At 47.1% G+C, this 25,780-nt stretch overlaps 1 protein-coding gene across 1 annotated transcript in view; it reads right to left on the reverse strand.

The window, feature by feature from the left end:
- Positions 1-25,780, reverse strand: part of irag2 (inositol 1,4,5-triphosphate receptor associated 2) — a 115,530-nt gene that overhangs the window by 51,901 nt on the left and 37,849 nt on the right. Inside the window, exons 5-6 of the mRNA XM_033039443.1 lie at positions 17,634-17,772; positions 2,507-2,651 (exon numbers count right to left, since the gene is read on the reverse strand). Coding sequence (XP_032895334.1) covers positions 2,507-2,643 — 137 coding nt within the window. The 5' untranslated portion in view covers positions 2,644-2,651; positions 17,634-17,772. The remainder of the gene's footprint in view (positions 1-2,506; positions 2,652-17,633; positions 17,773-25,780) is intronic.

The following is a 25,780-nucleotide window of genomic DNA, read 5'->3' on the forward strand; positions in this document are numbered from 1 at the left end:
CTATCGACCAGTGGCACTAACGTCTGTGGTGATGAAGTGCTTTGAGAGGTTGGTTATGGTGGATAATGTGATCCACCATATACAGTATCAGCCATGATCATATTGAATGGCGGTGCAGGCTCGAAGGGCTGAATGGCCTACTCCTGCACCTATTTCTATGTTTCTATGATATCAACTCCTACCTCGACAAGAACCTCGACCCACTACAGTTCTCCTACCGTCACAACAGGTCAACGGAGGATGTGATCTCACTGGCTCTCCACTCCGCATTGGACCACTTGGACAATAAAAACACTTACATCAGGCTGTTGTTTATAGATTACAGCTCGGCATTCAATACCATCATCCCCTCCAAGCTGGTTACCAAATCCTCAATAAGGATTGTATCATAGTTGTATAGTAGTTTATTACATGTTTGTATTGTATTATGGTGGTGGGTTCTGGCTTGTTTTATTGTAGTGTAATATTATTTTTTAATAATTGAATAAATTTATATTAAAAAAAAAAAAAATAAAAATAAAAAGCTGGTTACCAAGCTCACAAAACTGGGTCTCTGTGCATCCCTCTGCAATTAGATCCCCGACTTCCTCAACCACAAACCACAGTGTTTGAATTGGCAGAAACACTTCTTCCTCATTAACAATCAGCACGGGAGCACCTCAAGGCTGTGTGCTCAGCCCGCTGCTCTACTCACTCTATACTCATGACTGTGTAGCCGGACATAGTGCGAACTCTATCTCCAAGTTCACCGACGACACCACTGTTGTTGGACGAATAACAGATGGTGATGAGTCAGAGTATAGTAGTGAGATCGACCGATTGACCAAATGGTGCCAGCACAACAACCTGGCTCTCAATATCAGTAAAACCAAATAACTGATTGTGGACTCTGGAAGAGGAAGGATGACCCACAATCCTGTTTATATCAATGGGATAATGGTGGAGAGAGTCAAAAACTTCAAATTCCTGGGCGTGCATATTTTTGAAGTTCTTTCCTGGACCCAGCACACTGATGCAATTATAAAGAAACCACATCAATGCCTCTACTTCCTGAGAAGATTACGGAGAGTCGGTTTGTCTGAGAGGATTCTCTTCAACTTCTACAGGTGCACAGTAGAGAGCATACAGACTGGTTGGTTGGCCTGGTTCGGCAACTTGAACGTCCAGGAGCGGAAAAGACTGTAAAAAGTTGTGACCACTGCCCAGTCCATCACTAGCCCTGACCTCCCCACCGTTGACGGGATCTATCGAAGTCGCTGCCTCAAAAAGGCAGCCAACATTATCAAAGACCCACACGATCCTGGCCACACACTCATATCACAACTGCCATCAGGAAGAAGGTACAGGAGCCTGAAAACTGTGAAGTCCAGGTTCAGGGACAGCTTCTTCCCTACAGCCATCAGGCTATTAAACACTACAATCTCAAATATGCTCTGAACTTCAATAGACTATTATTATTATTGCACTACTATTCTTTGTTTTTTGAGTATGTGTGTAAGTATGTGTTTAATATGTGGTGTGTGTGTGTGTGTGAGTGAGTGAGTGTGTGAGTGAGTGAATGGGTGTGTACATGTGAATAAGTGTATATATAACACACTGAACTTTTTTTCCTCTCTTGTTTATCATATTATTTAGTGTACTATGTTTATATATTCTGTTGTGCTGCAATGGGAAGGAATTTCATTATTCCATCTGGGACATTTGACAATAAAACACTCTTGAATACAAGAGTTAGTGAGTCATGTTGCAATGTTATAAAACCTTGGGAAGGCTGCATTTTTAGTATTGGGTGTAGTTCTAGTCACCCCATTATAGGAAGAATGTGGAGACTTCGGAGAGGATGCAGAAAAAATGTACCAGGGTGCAGCCTGGATTAGAGTATTAACTATAAGGAGAAATTGTACATACTTGGATTGTTTTTCCTGAAGTATCAGAGTTGAGGGGAGACCTTAAGTTTAATTTAGAGATACAGCGCGGAAAAAGATCCTTCGGCCCACTGAGTTTGCGCCGACCAGCGATCCCCGCACACTAACATGATCCTACACACGAGGAACAATTTACATTTGTACCAAGCCAATTAACCTACAAACCTGCACGTCTTTGGAGTGTGGGTGTAAACCGGAGCTCCCGGGCAAAACCCACGCAGGTCACGGGGAGAACGTACAAACTCTGTACCGACAGCAAACGTAATCAGGATCAAAACCAGGTCTCTGGCGCTGTCGGGCAGCAATTCTTCTGGTGCTCCACCGTGCCACCCTATAGCTCTGAAAAGCTTTTCACTGTGCCTAGGTACACGTGACAATAATAACCCTAAACCTATGACGATTCCATTACAGATTAGCAACACTGGGGTTAAATGCAACCAACCATTCAAAACTGGCTCGCACCCAATTGTCAAATACAACCATGCATCCATGTAGAGTACTGATCATTTGAACCACCGGCCATCAATGTGATCAGACATCCTTAAACAGCTATAAAGTGACATGTTGGCTTGGAAGGTTACCTCGAATCGCTGTTGAACAGCTCATCAGTTGCTGAAGTCATTTGTTTTTGGTGTTCTTCACTGGAGACGACACAAAAGCTGGAGGCAGTCACTGAAAGACTCGGGATTTGCGGGAATGGGTAGCAGTGTTCCAACATTAAGGCATCTGTCAAGCAAATCACATGTGCTTAAAAATTGCCCCCTTACGTCAGTTCAATTGCATAGAAACACTATAAACAAAGGGCAGGAATAGGGCAGCAGTAGCGCAGCGGGTGGAGCTGCTGCCTCACAGCGCTAGAGATCTGGGTTCGATCCTTGACCTCAGGTACTGTCTGTGCGTGGAGTTTGCACGTTCTCCCTGTGACCGCGTGGGTTTCCTCCGGGTGCTCCAGTTTCCACCCACATCCCAAAGACGTGGCAGTTTGGAGGTTAACTGGCCCTCTGTAAATTGTCGCTAGTGCGTACAGAGTGGACGAGAAAGTGGGATAACACAGAACTACTGTGAACGGGTCATCGATGGTCGGTATGGACTCGATGGGCCGAAGGACCCGTTTCCACGCTGTATCTCCACACCAAACTAAGTTGGCTTGTTGAGTGCTCTGCCACTCAATGTGATCACGACTGACTACCTAAATGCAGAATGTGTTGGAAGGAACTGCAGATGCTGGTTTACACCAAATATATAGACACAAAATGCTGGAGTAACTCAGCGGGACAGGCAGCATCTCTGGAGAGAAGGAATGGGTGACACTTTGGGTCGAGACCCTTCTCCAGGATGAAGAAAGGACTGGGCCCGAAACGTCATCTGAAGAAGGGACTCGATCCGAAACGTCACCCATTTCTCCAGAGATGCTGCCTGTGCTGCTGAGTTACGCCGGCATTTTGTGTCTACTTAAAAACAGAAACCTCTTCGGGCTTCTCTCCCAACCTACGATGTCCTTTGATCTCTCTTGTCCCGAAAAAAATATCCAATTCGCTCTTGAATACATCCAGTGATTTGGCTTCAAGTGGTTATTGTTGCAGAAAATCTCACAGCCTCACCTCTCTCGGGAGAACAAAATTGTCCTCATCTCAGTCTTAAATGACTTCATTATCCAGAGAAAGTGATCGCTCCACTATCATGAACATCTCAATCCATCACGTCCTGTTAAAAAATGTCTAGGTTTCTACAGCATCTTTTAGTTTTAATGTTAGAGATACAGGGTGGAAACCAGGTCCTTCAGCCCGCACCATAGAAACATAGACAATAGGTGCAGGAGTAGGCCATTCGGCCCTTCGAGCCTGCACCGCCATTCAATATGATCTTGGCTGATCATCCAACTCAGTATCCTGTACCTGCCTTCTCTCCATACCCCCTGATCCCTTTAGCCACAAGGGCCACATCTTACTCCCTCTTAAATATAGCCAATGAACTGGCCTCAACTACCTTCTGTGGCAGAGAGTTCCAGAGATTCACCACTCTCTGTGTGAAAAATGTTTTTCTCATCTCGGTCCTAAAAGATTTCCCCCTTATTCTTAAACTGCGACCCCTTGTTCTGGACTTCCCCAACATCGGGAACAATCTTCCTGCATCTAGCCTGTCCAACCCCTTAAGAATTTTGTAAGTTTCTATAAAATCCCCCCTCAATCTTCCAAATTCTAGCGAGTACAACCAGCGATCATCCCGTACACTAGTTCTATCCTACACACTAGGGACAAGCTACAGAAGCCAATGAGCCTACAAACCTGCATGTCTTTGGAATGTGGGAAGAAACCGGAGCACCCGGAGAAAGCCCACATGGTCACAGGGGGATCATGCAAACTCCGCACAGACAGCACCTGTAGTCAGGATCTGTAGGGCTGCAAGTCAGCAACTCTACCGCCATGCTGCCAGTCAATTAGAAACTTCCTCTCATTCTTTTAAGATCTAGTGAACGCAAGTGTGGGTTTTGCACATTCTCCCTGTGACCACGTGGGTTTCCTCCGGGCGCTCTGGTTTCCTCTCACATCCCGAAGACGTGCGTGTCTGGGGATTAAGTTGCCTCTGTAAATCTCCCCAAGAGTGTCAGGAGTGGATGAGAAAGTGGGATAACAGGACCAACTAGCATGGACTCGATGGGCCGAAGGGTCCGTTTCCATGCTGTATCTTTCAGTTGTCCAATGATGCGATGTTGTAGCTCATTTCTGAAGGTGTGATCTTCCCACATTAAAACACCTCCCTATTCCCAGTCCGTGCGTACATACATAAAAACACCTGAAGTCAAAAAACTCCCTCCGACCGCAGCTAAAAAATTGTCACCTGGACAAAGAAATCAATTCCCCTCCTGGGATGAAGAAAGTTCTATCGTATCATTGTCACGCTAGGGATTGTGATTGGCTGTTGACATAAAATCAATGGGAAGAAAAATGTCGACACAAGCAATTTCAAGTGCTGGAATATTAAGCAATAAAAACACAAAGTGCTGGAGTAACTCAGCTTCTCCAGAGAACATGCTTTAGGTCGGGACCCTTCTTCAGATTGCAGCAATCGTCAATCCCCGCACACGAACACTATCCCACATACTAGGGACAATTTACAGTTTTTTTGTAAACCCAGGACTTTGGCGCTGTAAGGCAGCAACTCTACCGCTGCGCCACTGTGCCGTACATATGGATATGCAGGAATATAGATCATGTGCAGGCAGATAGGGTTGGCCTTGGCATCATGTCCGGCACATACAATGTGGGCCGAAGGGCCTGCTCTTGTGCTGTACCGTGCTACGTTCCATCCCAGGAGTTTGGTGAGCCTTGGCTGAATGCCATTTTCTCGACCCTCGACAACAACGTCAGCTCTCGGTGGAATCCTGAGGTGTTTGATTCTTTCAAGGCATTTTCTCACTTCCAAAAAAACCAAGGGATGTTAACTGGAGGAAGTTGAAGAGGAAGTTCGATGAAAGTCGGTTAGAATGTGGGACACAGACCTTTGTTACGACAGAGTCGACACCACATTCACCACGAGACAGTTCGGTTCAATAGAGGAGAAAAAAAGGAAATGCAAAAGGTACCGATGAACGCAGGATGTAACAAAGTTCTTCACGGTTTGGAGGAAAGTGATGAGCGACAGTTCGGGTCAGGACCCTTCTTCCGACCCGAAACGCCGCCCATCCTTTTTCTCCACCGATGCTGCCTGAGCCGTTGAGTTACTCCAGCACTTTGTGTCTATCTTCAGTATATACCAGCACCTGTAGTTCCTTCCTACAGAATGGACAAAGGGTTGCGCGGAGGAATCTAGCAGTCAGAGTGCACAAAGCTCAAGATGTTATGTTTAAGAAGGAACTGCAGATGCTGGAAAATCGAAGGTAGACAAAAATGCTGGAGAAACTCAGCGGGTGAGGCAGCATCTATGGAGCAAAGGAAATAGGCAACGTTTCGGGACAAGATGTGCAGGTGCAACTAATAGACAGGTATGGGGTTGAAATGCAGAAACAGGGAAGTATAGAGTATTGGAGAAGCTAATCCTGGAGTACTGTGTACAGTTTTCGTCTCAGTATTGTAAGAAAGGATACACAGTGAATAGAGAGGGAAGAGAAAAAAAAGTGAGAGGTTGTTGGTTAGTTCCCTAAAATTGGAGAATTCAAGGTTTATATGTTTAAATTGAATACTCGGCTCAATAGGTTTTGGAATAGAGAATCATACAGTGTGGAAACAGGCCCTTCGGCCCAACTCGCACATACCAGCCCACATGTCCCATCCACTCTAGTCCCACCTGCTTGCATTTGGCCCATATCCCTCTAAACCTGTCCTATCTATTTACCTGTCTAATTGTTTTTTTTAAACGCTGCAGTAGTCCCTGCCTCGACTACTTTGACCAGCAGCTCGTTCCACACACCCACCACCCTTTGTGGGAAAAAGTTACCCCTCAGATTCCTATTAAATCTTTCCCCCCCCTCAACTTAAACTCATGTCCTCTGGGTCTTACTTCCCCAACTCTGGGCAAGAGACTCTGTGCATCTACTCGATCTATTCCTCTCATGATTTTGTACACCTCCTACAAGATCACCCCTCATCCTCCTGCGCTTCAAGGATTAGAGATGCAGCCTGCTCAACCTCTCCCCATAGTTTAAGGATATAGCTATAGCTCCCTCTGACTATATGCTGTCCGACCCGCTGAGTTACTCCAGCTTTTTGTGTCCATCTGCAGGTTAAACCAGCGTCCTTCCTACACCTACAGTTTAGGCCCTCAGAATAGGTGTCACAGTGCAGCAGTAGACCTACTGCCTTACAGTGCCAGTGAAAAGGTTCACTAAAAGATAGACAAAGTACAAATTCTTAAGACCATACAAAGCTTTAATTTAACGTCTGGCAGGTGTGGACTGAGAGACTCAGAGGCAACAGTTTCACGTCTGAATCTCCAGCAGCACACACAAAGAAATACCAGAACACGCGAGTTTATATACGTACGGAAATAAAATCAAATGCATGATGTAATGTACAAAAACCATCATCCACCTGCAAATATGGAGTTGTTTATCTCTCTTTGCCAAAAGCCAGTCACCCCAATGGAATCCTCTGGGCCCCTTCTTATCTGATTAACCTCTTCAACTTACATAAAAAACCTTGCAAGAGAGCTGCGAACTTTTCACCTTAAGTTAAAAAAACCCTTGTCACAATGGAAGTTGTCCAAATCCCATCATGCATTACAATTGGCCTTTTACAACAGGAAAGCTTAAATATGACAAGAATCAATTAATAACTAACTCTTTCACCAGAGACCCGGGTTCGATCCTGACCACGTGTGTTTACTTTAGTTTAGGGAAAAAGCACGGAAACAGGCCCCTCGGCCCACGCCGACCAGCGATCACCACGCATTAACACTATCCTACACCCACCAGGGACAATTTTTACATTTACACCAAGCCAATTAACCTACAAACCAGCACGTCTTTGGAGTGTGGGAGGAAACCGAAGATCTCGGAGAAAACCCACGCAGGTCACGGGGTGAACGTACAAACTCCGTACAGACAGTACCTGTAATCGGGATCGAACCCGGGTCTCCGCTTTCGCTGTAAGGCAGCAACTCTACCGCTGTGCCACCGTGCTTGCCTTTACGGAGTTTGTACGTTATCCCCGTGACCTGCGTAGGTTTTCTCAGAGATCTTCGTTTTCCTCCCACATTCTAAAGCCGTACAGGTTTGTAGGTTAGTTGGCTTGGTATAAATGTTTAAGAAAGAACTGCAGATGCTGGAAAAATCGAAGGTGGACAAAAATGCTGGAGAAACTCAACGGGCGAGGCAGCATCTATGGAGCGAAGGAATAGGTGACGTTTCGCGTCGAGACCATTCATCTGAGAATGGTTGATAAGGCTGAATTAAGTTAAAAATATAAGAAGATATTAAATTGGTTCCTGGGCTAGCTTACAGCTTATATTTAGTCTCAAATTAGGCTTTTCTCCAGTAGATTGATTTCACTAAGAGTTATTGACAAATGGCTGATGTCTTTGATATGTAAAATGCCTTGCACCAAATGTCCGATGTCTGTGATGGGGGAAGTGATGAGAGAAGAAGATAGATTGATCTCATTAAGAGGTATTGACAAATGGCCAATGTCTTTAATATGTAAGATATCTTGTACCATATGACAAAATGCATTTGATGTGATGCATTCTGTAGGAACCTTTATTTCCTGCACTTCTGACCATGACTAATGTTTGTGGAATGTGCTAAGGTGACAAAAAAACACTATATAATACAATATAATTCTGTTGTTCGGAGAAGTGGAATGAGGACAGTGAAGTGTCTGTATTGCTCACTTGACTGAGCTTCCTGCCACCTCCATCGGCCGATAATAAGTAAAGTTTTGAACTGGTCTACCAACGGTATTTTGAGTTGTCTGTTTATTAAGAAGCGAACCTGTTTGATTGTTATAAAAGTAACTTTTTCAGGGTCTCGTCTGAAGAAGGGTCTGGACCCGAAACGACGCCTATTCCTTCGCACCCTAGATGCTTCCTCACCCGCTGAATTTCTCCAGCATTTTTGCCTGGCTTGGTATAAATGTAAATTGTCCCTCGTGTGTGTGTGTAGGATATTTTTAAGGGGCTGTCCCACTTGGGCGACCTAATCTGCGAGTTTAGAAGAATGTCTTCGACCTTCAAACTCACAGCATGGCCGACACGTGGTCCTCGGAGGTCCTATGAGGTCACTGGAACTCTCCTTCATGCTCGAGGGAAGTTCCCACATACTCGCGGCCTCAGCTAAGTTGCGGAAATGTTTTCAGCATGTTGAAAATTTTTCAGCGAGTAAAATTTGGTCGGTATGGTTCTTTTGTACTCGTAGTGCATTGGAGTGGGGTCGCTATTTAGTTGCAGGCAGTCGAGGGCAGCCGTAGGCAATCTCCATCACTGACCGGGCATTTTGATTGGCTCACTGGAGCTTTCAGGACCAAGGAAAACCGGCCGGTATTATAAGGTACACAAAATTGCTGGGGAAACTCAGCGGGTGCAGCAGCATCTATGGAGCGAAGGAAATAGGCGACGTTTCGGGCCGAAACCCTTCTTCAGACTGATAGGGGGTGGGGAAAGAAAGAAGGAAAAAGGGAGGAGGAGGAGGAGCCCGAGGGCGGGCGGATGTGAGTGTGGGAGGAGACAGCTAGAGGGTGAAGGAAGGGGGGGAGACAGCACAGGCTAGCCAAATTGGGGGAATTCAATGTTGATGCCATAAGGACGCAAGGACCCCAGACGGAATATGAGGTGCTGTTCCTCCAATTTCCGCTGTTGCTCACTCTGGCAATGGAGGAGACCCAGGACAGAGAGGTCGGATTGGGAATGGGAGGGGGAGTTGAAGTGCTGAGCCACCGGGAGGTCAGGTAGGTTATTGCGGACTGAGCGGAGGTGTTCGGCGAAACGGTCGCCCAACCTACGCTTGGTCTCACCGATGTAAATCAGCTGACATCTAGAGCAGCGGATGCAGTAGATGAGGTTGGAGGAGATACAGGTGAACCTTTGTCGCACCTGGAACGACTGCTTGGGACCTTGAATGGAGTCGAGGGGGGAGGTGAAGGGACAGGTGTTGCATTTCTTGCGGTTGCAACGGAAAGTGCCCGGGGAGGGGGTGGTGCGGGAGGGAAGGGATGATTTGACGAGGGAGTTGCGGAGGGAGCGGTCTTTGCGGAATTATTATTAGTTGTCTGGCTTCTTAAAAGTGTCTCCACTCCCTCTTCCCCCCCCACTCTCCCCCCCCACCCCCCCCCTCCTCCGCACTGTACCGTTACTGTGCAGCCGTTTTACCTTCCTCTTCATCGCGTGTGTGAATTTCAGACAGCGCTCCCCCGCTTTCCCTGGCCCCCACCTTTGCGATGTGTGGTCGGTCGATCCACCTCGCGGTTTCAACGCCGACGGTCGATCCAGCTCGGGGCTTTCCAGGCGAGTGCCCTCGAGCTTGACGGTCGAAGACACTCTTCTTAACTCGCCCAAGTGGGACAGCCCCTTTAGTGTACGGGGATCGCTGGTCGGCGCGGACATGGTGGGCCGAAGGGCCCTGTTTCCACGCTGTATCTCTAAACAAAGAACTCGGGCCCTCAGAATAAAAGTGGATGTGATCATATTCCACTGGAGGTGTTGTGGTGAAGCTGCCTGTCAATGGAATTCCTCTCCACACTGCACCCTGATTTGTTTACCTGCAGAAGCAGCAGAACAATGGGCTACATTGACGAGGAATTTGCACCATGCTGCCTTTGTGCTCCTGGAGAAAACCACATCACACAAGAGCTTCCTATTACCAAGTAAAATGAAGCAGGTGCAACGAGTCTGGTCACGCAACACTTCAAACCAGTAGCAAAAAAACTACCTGATGAGAAAGAGAAATTAGAGGCTGGAAGAATGGTCTCGGCCCGAAACGTCGCCTATTCCTTTTCTCCAGAGATGCTGCCTGACCTGCTGAGTTACTCCAGCCTTTTGTGTCCATCTTCAATTTAAACCAGCATCTGCAGTTCGTTCCCACACACTGGTTTATAGACAATAGACAATAGGTGCAGGAGTAGGCCATTCAGCCCTTCAAGCCAGCACCGACCGCCATTCAATGTGATCATGGCTGATTATTTTAGTTTAGAGATACAGCACGGAAACAGGCCCTTCGGCCCACCGAGACGGCACCGACCAGCGATCCTACACACACAAGGGACAATTTACATTTATATCAAGCCAATTAAACAAACCTGTACGTCTTTGGAGTGGCTGATACGCAATTCCGCTTGGGTATCTTAAATTATTAAATTGGGTAACTAATTCTGCTCCCATGTCTTATGGAAAGCAGAACAATGAAATTCATAAATTCTTAAGTGATAGAAACAGCATTAGGCCATTTGGCCCATCAAGTCTACTCCATCATTCAATCATGGCTAATCTATCTCTCCCTCCCCATAATCCCTGGCAACGATACTAATCCAGAATTCATCTCTGCCTGAAAAATATCCATTGAATCGGCCTCCACAGCCTTCTGTGGCAGAGAATTCCACAGATTCACCACTCTCTGACTAAATAAATTCCTCCTCATCTTATTCCTAAAGGAATGCCCTTTAATTCTGAGGCTATGGCTTGTGGTCCTAGACTCTCCCACTAGTGGATACATCCTCTCTATCCAGGCCTTTCTTGCAGCAGTATATGAGGCCTGTAAACACAACACTCGTATGACATGGATACGGTGCAGGCTGTTGATATTTGTTTATCTCTTGCATCAAGCTCGGCACGGATGTTGCATAGAAACATAGAAACATAGAAACATAGAAACATAGAAAATAGGTGCAGGAGTAGGCCATTCGGCCCTTCAAGCCAGCACCACCATTCAATATGATCATGGCTGATTATCCAACTCAGTATCCTGTACCTGCCTTCTCTCCATACCCCCTGATCCCTTTAGCCACAAGGGCCATATCTAACTCCCTCTTAAATATAACCAATGAACTGCCCTCAACTACCTTCTGTGGCAGAGAATTCCACAGATTCACCACTCTCTGTGTGAAAAATGTTTTTCTCAAAGACTTTCCCCTTATCCTTAAACTGTGACCCCTTGTCCTGGATTTCCCCAACATCGGGAACAATCTTCCTGCATCTAGCCTGTCCAACCCCTTAAGACATTTGTACGCTTCTATAAGATCCCCGGGCCGTTGCGGGCCGAAGGGCCAGTTCCCGTGCTGTACTGTTGCATGTAAGCAGCATTCCGTGGACACAAGGACAGTTTGGTGTAGTACTGAGGAAGTGTTACAGTCAGGGTGGGGATGATTTACTCCAGCCCAGGCGGCTGGTTGGGCTTGTGTAGGAAGAAACTACAGATGCTGGTTTAAACCGAAGATAGACACAAAAAGCCGGGGTAACTCAGCGGGACAGGCAGCATCTCCGGAGAGAAGGAACGGTTTCGCGTCGAGACCCTTCTTCAGACAGGTTAGGGATAAGGTAAAGGAGAGATCTAGACGGTGTTGTTATGTTAAAATGTATTTTGTGTGTTCTGTTGCTTTTTATTTGCATGACTGACTTGGCAAATGAAATTCCTCGTATGTTGCAAAACATACTTGGCTAATAAAGTATTATTGTCGTATTGTATGCGGAGAGATAAAGAACAATGAATGGAAGATATGTAAACAAGTAATGCTGATAAAGGAAACAGGCCATTGTAAGCTGTTTGTAGGGTGAAAATGAGAAGCTGGTGTGACTTGGGTGGGGGAGGGATAGAGAGAGAGGGAATGCCGGGGCTACCTGAAGTTAGAGAAATCAATATTTTAATACCACTGGGCTGTAAGCTGCCCAAGCGAAATGTGAGATGCTGTTCCTCCAATTTGCGTTTAGCCTCACTCTGACCATGGAGGAGACCGAGGACAGAAAGGTCAGCGTGGGAACGGGAAGGGGAATTAAAGTGTCCAGCAACCGGGAGATCAGGTTGGTTCATGCGGGCTGAGCGAAGGTGTTCCGCAAAACGATCGCCCCGTCTGCCTTTGGTCAAGATTCAAGAGAGTTTATTGTCATGTGTCCCAGATAGGACAATGAAATTCTTGCTTTGCTTCAGCACAACAGAATATTGTAGGCATAAATAATACAGAACAGATCAGTGTGTCCATATACCATTGAATATATATATACACACATAAATAAGCAGATAAAGTGCAGTAGGCTAAGTCTCGTCGATGTATAAGAGTGCTTGGAGCAGATGGAAACCACAAAGAGATAGTCTGGATATTAGCAAGTTGCACATAATAAGCATCGTCAAGAGTTAAATCTCTTAAAACCAGTATAGAACAGCTTAAGGCAGCAGGCAACCAAAGCATTTGTGTTTACTGCACACATCTCCACCACAGGCTCGAGGGCCTGAGCTAGAGGGAGAGGTTGCGCAGGCTAGGACTCTATTCCTTGGAGCGCAGGATCATGAGAGGAATAGATCGGGTAAATGCACAGTGAATCGGCCTCCACAGCCTTCTGTGGCAGAGAATTCCACAGATTCACCACCCTCTGACTAAAGAAATTCCTCCTCATCTTATTCCTAAAGGAATATCCTTTAATTCTGAGGCTATGGCCTGTGGTCCTAGACTCTCCCACTAGTGGATACATCCTCTCTATCCAGGCCTTTCTTGCAGCAGTATATGAGGCCTGTAAACACAACACTCGTATGACATGGATACGGTGCAGGCTGTTGATATTAGTTTATCTCTTGTCTCACGCTCGGCACGGATGTTGCATAGAAACATAGAAACATAGAAACATAGAAAATAGGTGCAGGAGTAGGCCATTCGGCCCTTCGAGCCAGCACCGCCATTCAATATGATCATGGCTGATTATCCAACTCAGTATCCTGTACCTGCCTTCTCTCCATACCCCCTGATCCCTTTAGCCACAAGGGCCATATCTAACTCCCTCTTAAATATAACCAATGAACTGCCCTCAACTACCTTCTGTGGCAGAGAATTCCACAGATTCACCACTCTCTGTGAAAAATGTTTTTCTCAAAGACTTTCCCCTTATCCTTAAACTGTGACCCCTTGTCCTGGACTTCCCCAACATCGGGAACAATCTTCCTGCATCTAACCTGTCCAACCCCTTAAGAATTTTGTAAGTTTCTATAAGATCCCCGGGCCGTTGCGGGCCGAAGGGCCAGTTCCCGTGCTGTACTGTTGCATGTAAGCAGCATTCCGTGGACACAAGGACAGTTTGGTGTGGTACTGAGGAAGTGTTACAGTCAGGGTGGGGATGATTTACTCCAGCCCAGGCGGCTGGTTGGGCTTGTGTAGGAAGAAACTACAGATGCTGGTTTAAACCGAAGATAGACACAAAAAGCCGGGGTAACTCAGCGGGACAGGCAGCATCTCCGGAGAGAAGGAACGGTTTCGGGTCGAGACCATTCTTCAGACAGGTTAGGGATAAGGGAAAGGAGAGATCTAGACGGTGTTGTTATGTTAAAATGTATTTTGTGTGTTCTGTTGCTTTTTATTTGCATGACTGACTTGGCAAATGAAATTCCTCGTATGTTGCAAAACATACTTGGCTAATAAAGTATTATTGTTGTATTGTATGCGGAGAGATAAAGAACAATGAATGAAAGATATGTAAACAAGTAATGCTGATAAAGGAAACAGGCCATTGTAAGCTGTTTGTAGGGTGAAAATGAGAAGCTGGTGTGACTTGGGTGGGGGAGGGATAGAGAGAGAGGGTATGCCAGGGCTACCTGAAGTTAGAGAAACCAATATTTTAATACCACTGGGCTGTAAGCTGCCCAAGCGAAATGTGAGATGCTGTTCCTCCAATTTGCGTTTAGCCTCACTCTGACCATGGAGGAGACCGAGGACAGAAAGGTCAGCGTGGGAACGGGAAGGGGAATTAAAGTGTCCAGCAACCGGGAGATCAGGTTGGTTCATGCGGGCTGAGCGAAGGTGTTCTGCGAAACGATCGCCCAGTCTGCGTTTGGTCAAGATTCAAGAGAGTTTATTGTCATGTGTCCCAGATAGGACAATTAAATTCTTGCTTTGCTTCAGTACAACAGAATATAGTAGGCATAAATAATACAGAACAGATCAGTGTGTCCATATACCATTGAATATATATATACACACATAAATAAGCAGATAAAGTGCAGTAGGCTAAGTCTCGTCGATGTATAAGAGTGCTTGGAGCAGATGGAAACCACAATGAGATAGTCTGAATATTAGCAAGTTGCACATAATAAGCATCATCAAGAGTTAAATCTCTTAAAACCAGAATAGAACAGCTTAAGCCAGCAGGCAACCAAAGCATTTGTGTTTACTGCACACATCTCCACCACAGGCTCGAGGGCCTGAGCTAGAGGGCGAGGTTGCGCAGGCTAGGACTCTATTCCTTGGAGCGCAGGATCATGAGAGGAATAGATCGGGTAAATGCACAGTGAATCGGCCTCCACAGCCTTCTGTGGCAGAGAATTCCACAGATTCACCACCCACTGACTAAATAAATTCCTCCTCATCTTATTCCTAAAGGAATATCCTTTAATTCTGAGGCTATGGCCTGTGGTCCTAGACTCTCCCACTAGTGGATACATCCTCTCTATCCAGGCCTTTCTTGCAGCAGTATATGAGGCCTGTAAACACAACACTCGTATGACATGGATACGGTGCAGGCTGTTGATATTAGTTTATCTCTTGTATCACGCTCGGCACGGATGTTGCATAGATACATAGAAACATAGAAACATAGAAACATAGAAACATAGGAACATAGGAACATAGAAACATAGAAACATAGAAACATAGAAACATAGAAACATAGGAACATAGAAACATAGAAACATAGAAACATAGAAACATAGAAACATAGAAACATAGAAACATAGAAACATAGAAACATAGAAACATAGAAACATAGAAAACATAGAAACATAGAAAACATAGAAACATAGAAATTAGGTGCAGGAGTAGGCCATTCGGCCCTTTGAGCCAGCACCGCCATTCAATATGATCATGGCTGATCATTCCAACTCAGCATCCTATGGAGCCTTCTCTCCATACCCCCTGATCCCTTTAGCCACAAGGGCCACATCTAACTCCCTCTTAAATATAGCCAATGAACTGGCCTCAACTACCTTCTGTGGCAGAGAATTCCACAGATTCACCACTCTCTGTGTGAAAAATGTTTTTCTCAAACATTTTCCCCCTATCCTTAAACTGTGACCCCTTGTTCTGGACTTCCCCAACATCGGGAACAATCTTCCTGCATCTAGCCTGTCCAACCCCTTAAGAATTTTGTAAGTTTCTATAAGATCCCCGGGCCGTTGCGGGCCGAAGGGCCAGTTCCCGTGCTGTACTGTTGCATGTAAGCAGCATTCCGTGGACACAAGGACAGTTTGGTGTGGTACTGAGGAAGTGTTACAGTCAGGGTGGGGATGATTTACTCCAGCCCAGGCGGCTGGTTGGGCTTGTGTAGGAAGAAACAACAGATGCTGGTTTAAACCGAAGATAGACACAAAAAGCCAGGGTAACTCAGCAGGACAGGCAGCACTCCGGAGAGAAGGAACGGTTTCGGGTCGAGACCATTCTTCAGACAGGTTAGGGATAAGGTAAAGGAGAGATCTAGACGGTGTTGTTATGTTAAAATGTATTTTGTGTGTTCTGTTGCTTTTTATTTGCATGACTGACTTGGCAAATGAAATTCCTCGTATGTTGTGAAACATACTTGGTTAATAAAGTATTATTGTTGTATTGTATGCGGAGAGATAAAGAACAATGAATGAAAGATATGTAAACAAGTAATGCTGATAAAGGAAACAGGCCATTGTAAGCTGTTTGTTGGGTGATAATGAGAAGCTGGTGTGATTTGGGTGGGGGAGGGATAGAGAGAGAGAGAATGCCGGGGCTACCTGAAGTTAGAGAAATCAATATTCATACCAGTAAGCTGCCCAAGCGAAATATGAGATGCTGTTCCTCCAATTTGCGTTTGGCCTCACTCTGACAATGGAGGAGACCGAGGACAGAAAGGTCTGTGTGGGAATGGGAAGGAGAATTAAAGTGTCCAGCAACCGGGAGATCAGGTTGGTTCACGCGGGCTGAGCGAAGGTGATTGGCGAAACAATCGCCCAGTCTACGTTTGGTCTCGCCGATGTATAGGGAGGTTTCACGGCAGTCGGGTCACGACCCATACTGTTGCTACGCTACTCCAAATGGATTACACGCGATGAACTGTAGGTAGGCGCTTACCATTGTTTCCAGCGTAGCGGGCCCGTTAAAACCCCACCGCTGAAATTGTCAATTTTTGCGCTGTAAACAATTATGGAAATCGGGATAAGCGTGTGAGACATTTAGCCTTCTTCAGAATTCCAAAAGTGAGGAGAAATGACGGTAGATAGAAGCGAGAGCTGAAGGGACAACAACAGCCAGAGTGCTTGGCGAACATTGGCCGTTTGCTCACTGCATTTCATCAACTAAGGCATTATTTGTGTTTTTTCTTGATTCCTTTGGCATCTAAAAAGTTTCAGAAGTGATAAATCTGGCTGTAATTTTTTTTAAATCGCCCATGGTTCTCGTGGGTTTTTACATACAAAATGAAAACACATCTGAAGAAAAATTTACAGCCAGATTTATCACTTCTGAGAATTTTTAGATACCAAAGGAATCAAGAAAAAACACAAATAATGCCTTACTTGATGAAATGCAGTGAGCAAACGCGATAATTCCCAATATTTTCAATGTTTACCAAGCACTTTAGCTGCTGTTGTCCCTTCAGCTCTCGCTTCTCTATACCTTCATTTTGCTTCACGTTTGGAATTCTAAAGTTGGGTTTACATTTTTACACAAAGGCTGGTGGGTGTATGGAACGAGCTGCCGGAGGAGGTAGTTGAGGCAGGGACTATCACAAAGTTTAAGAAGCATTAAAAGTTTAAGAAGGCTCTTAAAAATAGCAGAGTCAGGGGATATGGGGAGAAGGCAGGAACGGGGTACTGATTGGGGATGATCAGCCATGATCACATTGAATGGCGGTGCTGGCTCGAAGGGCCAAATGGCCTACTCCTGCACCTATTGTCTATTGTCTGCTGTCTATTAAGACAGGTTCATGGATAGGACAGGTTTGGAGGGATATGGGCCAAACGCAGGCAAGTGGGACAAGTGTAGATGGGACATGATGGTCGGTGTGGGTAAGTTGGGCTGAAGGGCCTGTTTCCACGCTGTATGACTGTAGGTTGTCCATGCTTACCCAGTAATGGTGTGCACGCGCGTATGGTTACGGAGTCACGGCTGCCCCCTCGCTGAGTCCATGGCAATAAACAGCGAGCAGCTCCACTCTGTGCTTGGCGTTGAGTCAATTTCTGCCTCTCTTCTTCGCCACAGCTCCCCTGTCGGAAGGCCAGAACAAGCTGTTACATAAATCGTAGAGACGCACACAGACAGGCATCACACTCCTTGATTCCTACTTAAAATAACAAGTTATGACTATAAGGAAAGACCAAACGGGCTGTAGCCCCAAAAGAGAGCAGAGAGTGGTTCAACATGGCCACCACTGAGTGAGTGTTGGCACCACTGGTCAGCTTAGTTTAGTTTGGAGATACAGCGTGGAAACAGGCCCACCGAGTCCAAGCCGACCATCGATCACCTGTTCACTAGTTCCACTGAATGCAGGATGACTTTGACAGGTTGGGGCAGTGGGCAGATGCATGGTAGATTAAGTTTAATGTGGATAAATGTGAGGTTATCCACTTTGGTATCAAAAACGGGAAGGCAGATTACTATCTAAATGGCGTCAAGTTGGGAAAAGGGGAAGTACAACGGGATCTGGGGGTCCTTGTTCATCAGTCTATGAAAGTAAGCATGCAGGTACAGCAGGCAGTGAAGAAAGCGAATGGCATGCTGGCCTTCATAACAAGAGGAGTCGAGTATAGGTCCTTCTGCAGTTGTACAGAGTCCTAGTGAGACCACGCCTGGAGTATTGTGTGCAGTTTTGGTCGCCTAATTTGAGGAAGGACATTCTTGCTATTTGGGAAGTGCAGCGTAGGTTTACAAGGTTAATTCCCGGGATGGCGGGACTGTCATATGCTGAGATAAATGAGCAGCTGGGCTTGTACACTCAGGAGTTTAGAAGGATGAGAAGGGATCTTATTGAAACATATATGATTGTTAAGGGTTTGGACACGCTAGAGGCAGGAAACATGTTCCCGATGTTGGGGGAGTCCGGAACCAGAGGCCACAGTTTAAGAATAAGGGGTAAGCCACTTAGAACGGAGACGAGGAAACACTTTTTCTCACAGAGAGTTGTCAGTCTGTGAAATTCTCTGCCTCGGCGGGTGGTGAAGGCCGGTTCTCTGGATACTTTCAATAGAGAGCTAGATAGGGCTCTTAAGGATATCGGAGTCAGGGGATATGGGGAGAAGGCAGGAATGGAATAATGATCAGCCATGATCACATTGAATTGCGGTGCTGACACGAAGGGCCGAATGGCCTACTCCTGCAGCTATTGTCTATTGTCTATTGTCGTCCCACATTTGCAGCAACGCCCTACACACCAGAGACAATTTACAGAGGGCCAATGAACCCATGTCTTTGCGGAGCACCTGGAGAAAACCCACGTGGTCACAGGGAGAACGTACAGACTCCACACACAGGCGGCACCGGAGGTCAGGATCGAACCGAAATCACCGGTGCTGTGAGGCAGCAACTCTGACAGTTGTGCAAGTTTGAGGAACAGCACCCCACCTTCAGTCTGGGTGGGTGATGGCCCTCGGAACTCAACGTTGCACTCTACAACTTATGGGCCTGTCCCACTTAGGCGACTCTTTAGGCGACTGCCAGGGACTCATTTTAATGGGATTCACCTACGACACCTGGCGACAACCTACGACAACACCTACGCCAACCTACGACAGCAAAAATTGTCGCCACTGTTGAACATTTTGCGGCAGTCGCCTGTAGGTAACTCCCTTTCCCTGTCTTTGCCAGAATTGGCCCTTTCTGCTGCAAGCTGAATGCTGAGGGTTAATCTTATAGAGGCTTATTAAATCACGAGGGGAAGAGATCAGGTGAATGCACAGATTCTTTTATCCAGGGTCGGTGATTAAGGCTGAATTATGTAAAAAATATAAGAAAATATTAAATGGATTCCTGAGCCAGCTTACAACATATTTAGTCTCAAAGCAGGATTTTCTCCAGAGGATTGATGCAGTAAAGCAAGTCTAGGCTTGCCTCGGGTTGCTGTGTATTGAGATAATGATCAATTACTTTGAACTGCTTCTACCATTTGACGAGAAAGGAAGCCCAGATTAATCCCAGTATGGGGTATCGACACAATGTCCAAGGCCTTTGATAAGTAGTTTTTAAGAAGGAACTGCAGATGCTGGAAAATCGAAGGTACGCAAAAAAGCTGGAGAAACTCAGCGGGTGCAGCAGCACCTTCGGGTTTCAGCCCGAAACGTTGCCTATTTCCTTCACTCCATAGATGCTGCTGCACACGCTGAGTTTCTCCAGCTTTTTTGTGTACCTTTGATATGTAAGTGCCTTGTACCACGTGACAAGATGCCTTTGATGCAACTGCTGATTGACACATCCTGTAGTAATGTGTATTCTCTGTACTTCTGACCATAATGTCTTTGGAATGTACTTAGGTGCCAAAAGAACAGTATATAATACCAAAGATCCTATAGCGGACGGAGCAAGATAGACCACTCCTTCTAAATGCAATGGGCTGACGTGTAGTACGCAACGGAGCGGAACGTAGGCCTTTTTTTCAGCCATTTCAGTAACCCGACCCGATCCGACTCGCAGTGTAATCAACGTTGCGGGGGAACAGTTTATGTTAATAAATTATAATTCTGAAAATTAGGAGAAGATTTTTCCCAAATAACTTTTATTTTTACGAGGATGTTTCCATAACCGGCTTCCGTCTCCGCACTAGTATCTTATGGGATCTTTGGTGTGGAGACGGAAGCCGGTTACGGAAATGGGGCTGAAAATTACCCATTAATCTGCCCATGACTGTACAATGTCTTTTTCATCGAGTGGACTATCTTGCTCCGCTATAGGATCTTTGTATAATACCATGTAATTCTGTGTTCAGGGAAGTGGAGAGAGGACAGCGAAGGGTCTGTGTTGCTCACTTGGCTGGGGTTTTCCTTGCCACTTCCATCGGCCGATAATGAATAAAGTTTTGAACTGGTCTACCAACCGTATTGTGAGTTGTCTCTTGTTAAGAAATGAACCCGTTTGTTTAATTATGTTAACTTTTTCATCGGGGAATTAAGAACAAAATGACATTGGTTTATGGTGAGAGCGGAAAGATTTAATAGGAACCCAAGAGGCAAATACTTCACTCAGTGGGTGGTGCGAATGTGGAATGAGCTGCCAGAGGAGCTAGTTGAGGCAGGTACTGTAACTCTATGACACAAGACTACCTTGCTTGAAATAGTTCATAGTTGATTTCTTCCCTTTAAGTGTTAAAATACACAGTCGCCTTGTTCCTCCTGGCTTCACACTCAAAAAGATGTCTGCACAATGGAGAAAGGTGTAGACAGAGAGAGGCAGAGGTGTAGAGCAAAGATCATCGAGCGGAGCTGGTCCTTCGACACCGCTTTAGTATCTTTGGTGTAGAGAGAGGTGTAGAGGGGAGAGAGAAGGAAAACAGAACGAGAGAGAAGATGGGGGATGTACTGTCGTTCGGTCATTCGGTGATGGCACACTTTTCTCAGACAGGGAGTCATCCCCCTACCCCTCCCCCCGCCCCACCCTTCTCGTACCCAGACGATGGCGATCCCAAGTCACTCTATGCAGTGAAAGCACACTGGGGTCGCGGGTTTTGTAACTGAACTCTCTGCATTCTGATGCTTCACGTTGTGCTTGGGACGCGTGGCAGGGAGATTCTCAATGCATGAAGATAAGAGGCACGGTAGAGTTGCTGCCTCACAGCACCAGGGACCCGGGTTCCATCCCGACCACGGGTGCTGTCCGTACGGAGTTTGCACGTTCTCCCCGTGACCCTCGTGGGTTTTCTCTGGGTGTTTCGGTTTCCTCCCACACTCCAAAGCCGTGCAGGGCTGCCAACATTGGGTGAGAGTTGAGAGTGAGAAATTGCGAGGGAGCGTAGCGACCGGGGGGGGGGGGGGGTGGTGGTTTGTTCGGGTTTTATCGGGTTACGGGCCGGATTCGGCCCGTGTACTGTAGGTTGCCGAACCCTGTCCTAGATGTTTGGCCTCATTGTGACCACTCCCCCTGTTTTACAACCGATTCACCTGGTTAGTTCTATCTCCGGCTGCTTCATGTTGTCGGCGGCTGCACATCCAACCAAGAAAGAAGAGAAGAGAAGAGATGCGACGTCACTCACAGCCGCCAACTGACGCTCTTCCACAGACCGCACAGATCGCTCTGATGTGGCGCAAAAGAGACAAACTGTGCAGGGACTGAAGACAGCGTGAGAATTCTGTCATCAGCGTGAGAATTGGCTGAAATGCGTGACTCTCACGCTCAAAGCATGAGAGTTGGCAGCCCTGTCTAAGGCCAGGATGTGACAACAGATGCACAGGGAGACACATACACAAAGGAAGACACACACAGGGAGACACACGCAGGGAGACACACACAGGGAGACACACACAGGGAGGCACACATACACACACCAGGAGACACACACAGGGAGACAGACACACAAGCGCACACACACCTTTCCTTCCCCCTCCCTCCATCCTCCCCATCCTCCCTCCTGCCCCCATCCCCCCTCTTTCTCCCCCTCCCACCCCCTTTCCTCACCCTCCCTCTTTCTCCCCTTTCTCCTTTCCTTCCTTAATCCCCTGTCTACATTCCCTCCTCTTGTCTTTCTTTCCCTCCATCCCTCCCTTTTTTTCTTTCCCTCTCTCTCTCTCTCTCTCTCTCTTTCCCCCCTCCCTCTCTCCCCCCGGCCGCCCAATGGGGACTCTGGCGGGCACGGTGTAGCGTGGACTGGCGGCGCTGGCGCTGCCGTGTGAGTTGAAGGGCAGGAGGGAGGGAGGGAGGGAGCGAGGCTGCAGCGGTGTCCGGCAGCGCAGCGCTCATAGCCGGCACAGATGCGCTGACACCCGGCGGCTGCACATCCGACCAAGAGAGAAGAGACGCGACGTCACTCACAGCCGTCAACAGACGCGCTTCCCCAGACCGTGCAGATCGCTGTCGTGTAGCGCTGAGACAAACTGTGCAGCAAAGATGGTATAGCTCCGCTATAGGATCCTTGCTGTGCAGGGACTGAAGACAGCGTGAGAATTCTCTCTTCAGCGTGAGGGCGTGAGAATTTGCTGAAATGAGTGAGTCTCACGCTCAAAGCGTGAGAGTTGGCAGCGCTGGTAAATGTAAATGAGTAGTGTGGGAAGGAACAGCAGATGCTGGTTTAAACCGAAGATAGACATAAACATAGAAACACAGAAAATAGGTGCAGGAGGAGGCCATTCGGCCCTTCGAGCCAGCACCGCCATTCATTGCGACGATGGCTGATCGTCCCCAATCAATAACCCATGCCTGCCTTCTCCTCATATCCCTTGATTCCACTATCCCCTAGAGCTCTATCTAACTCTCTCTTAAATCCATCCACTGATTTGGCCTCCACTGCCCTCTGTGGCAGGGAATTCCACAAATTCACAACTCTCTGGGTGAAAAAGTTTTTTTCTCACCTCAGTCTTAAATGGCCTCCCCTTTATTCTAAGACTGTGGCCCCTGGTTCTGGACTCGCCCAACAATGGGAACATTTTTCCTGCATCTAGCTTGTCCAGTCCTTTTATAATTGTATATGTTTCTATAAGATATCCCCTCATCCTTCTAAACTCCAAGCTTATTTACTCCAGCATAAAAAGCTGGAGTAACTCAGCGGGACAGGCAGCATCTCTGGAGAGAAGAAATGGGTGACGTTGAAATATAAATTGCCTTTTGAGTGTGTGTCAGTAGCATTAATACGCAGCGATCACTGGTTGGCATGAACGAAGGGCCTGTTTCTGTACTGTATCTCTGAACTAAACTAATCATTATCTGCAGGTAGATAAGGATGGTCATGGTATCTCATGTTGGTCACAGACATTGTTGGTTGAAGGACCCGTTCCTGTGCTGCCATATTTTGTGGGCCAAAGGGCTATGCGCTATGTCCAAAGCAGGTGGAGATATAGTTATCAAGTGTAAAAATAGCATGCAAATAAAATAAAGAAATCTCATAGGCTTCACCACATTAACACTGTTTACAGAGTTGTAAATGCAGGCTGCAAGTTGACCCCCTGACCAAATTTCCCTCGCTAATTACGGAGCACGGGGAAGCTTTGATGAGAGCATCGTGCCTGCAGAATACGATGGAAACAATAGCAGCGATAGGGCCAAGCGCTTCCTCTTGCAACTGTATTTTCCATGGAGCAGGAATTCAACGGGAAATTGGCACAAAGGCTTCAGAACATGAGCCGTATGTCACTTTGCACAAACTACTCCACCAAGGTATGTCATCGGTAACTCTCCAAAATTCTAGGCAAAGTAGCAGTGAAAGGGGCAGCACTGTGGTGCAACAGGTAGTGTCCCTGCCTCACAGTTCCATTCTGCCCCCCCCCCTCCCCCCCGCACTGTCTGTGTGGAGTTTGCATGTTCTCCATGAGTTTCCATGATCCTAAAGACGTGAGCATACGCAGGTTGATACATCTGTGTAATTGGTCCCCCGAATGTGTAGGGAGTGGGTGAGAAACAGGAGGGGCAGACTCAAATGGGCCGAATGGCCTAATTCTACTCCTATGTTTTAGTTTAGTTTAGAGATACAGCACGGAAACAGGCCTTTCAGCCCACCGAATCCGGGCCGACCGGCGATCCCCGCACACTAACACTATTCCACACACACTAGGGACAATTTCCAACTATACCAAGCCAATTAACCTGCAAACCTGTACGTCTTTGGGGTGTGGGAGGAAACCAAAGATCTCGGAGAAATCCCATGCTGTCACGGGAAGAATGTACAAACCGTACAGACAGCACCCGTAGTCAGGATGGAACCCGGGTCCCCGGCGTTGTGAGGCGGCAACTCTACTGCTGCTCCACCGTCTTATGAAAGTGTGATGACACGGAACTCGTGTGAATGGGTGATCGGTGATAGAGAGTGAGCATGGACATGTTGGGCTGAAGGGCCTGTCACATGCTGTATCTCTAAACTAAATCAAACTGAACAACGGTGGCACATAAGTAGACTTGCTGCCTTACAGCACCAAAAACCCGGGTTCGATCCTGACCACGGGTGCTGTTCGTTCGGAGTTTGTACGTTCTCCCCATGACCTGTGTGGGTTTTCTCCGGGATCTCCGGTTTCCTCCCACACTCCAAAGACGCTCAGGTTTGTAGGCTAATTGGCTTTGGTAAAATTGTAAATTGTCCCCTGTGTGTGGTGGGTAGTGTTAGTGTACGGGGTTCGCTGGTCGGCACGGACTCGGTGGGTCGAAGGGCCCGTTTCCAAGCTGTATCTCTAAACCAAGCAAAGAATAGGATGGTGTTCCGTGATCGGCAGCCTGGTTGGAAGGTTGGGTGTCATCGAAGGGTTAGGAAATCATTTACTGCTGGGCTGCATTACTCAAAGCCTACAATCCAGCTCGGCAGTCCTAACTAGCACTGGTATGCAGAGCTGACAACTCTAACGCATTGAGCGTGAGAATCATGCATTTCGCCAAATTCTCACACTCGCACGCTGATCACAGAATTTCTCACGCTTTGTCTTTGTGATCAACGAGAATTTCAAAACTAATATTAACTGCATGGGCCACGGGTGTTGGAGAGCCGGGGCTGAGGGAGGGATGGAAGCAGAAGCAGCGGTGGGGGCAGATGCGGACGGGGAGCCGGGGCTGATGAATGTTTGCGGGGCTGGCGAGTCGCTTGCTGCAGCTCCGGCCATGGAGCAGCCTCTGTGCAAGAGTCCCGGGCTGTCAGAGGCGTCGGAAGCTTTGCGCCGCTGCCGTGAGAGTCTCTGTGCCGAATTCACCCAGGTGAACAGCATGGACCAGGCTGTGGCTCGGTGCATCCTGGAGGACAACCCGTGGCTGCTGGAAGTAGGTACTAAGCACTGGGTAGAAGCGGTGGAAGATAGTGGACTTCAATGGGGGTGGTTGGAGAAAACATCCTGCTTGCCTGCTAGATTTTCACTTATGGTAACTGCAGGAAAAATGTTCCTGATGTTGGGGCACCCTCCCCCCATTCGCTCGCTCCACTCCCTCGCCGGGTACCCCTAAGGCCAGTGATCAGTGATCGCTCAGCCCCCCCACTTTCAAAAATGCCCCGTGTCCCCTGGTTCAGACAGAGAGCACTTCCAGAAGTTAGCGGGGAACTGAGGTCAGTTGTCCATGATGTCTGGATCCCAATGCTCAGCGCTTCGTGTTTCGGAGTTGGCTAAT

The sequence above is a fragment of the Amblyraja radiata genome, chromosome 21 (assembly GCF_010909765.2).
Source record: "Amblyraja radiata isolate CabotCenter1 chromosome 21, sAmbRad1.1.pri, whole genome shotgun sequence".
Classification (NCBI taxonomy): domain Eukaryota; kingdom Metazoa; phylum Chordata; class Chondrichthyes; order Rajiformes; family Rajidae; genus Amblyraja; species Amblyraja radiata.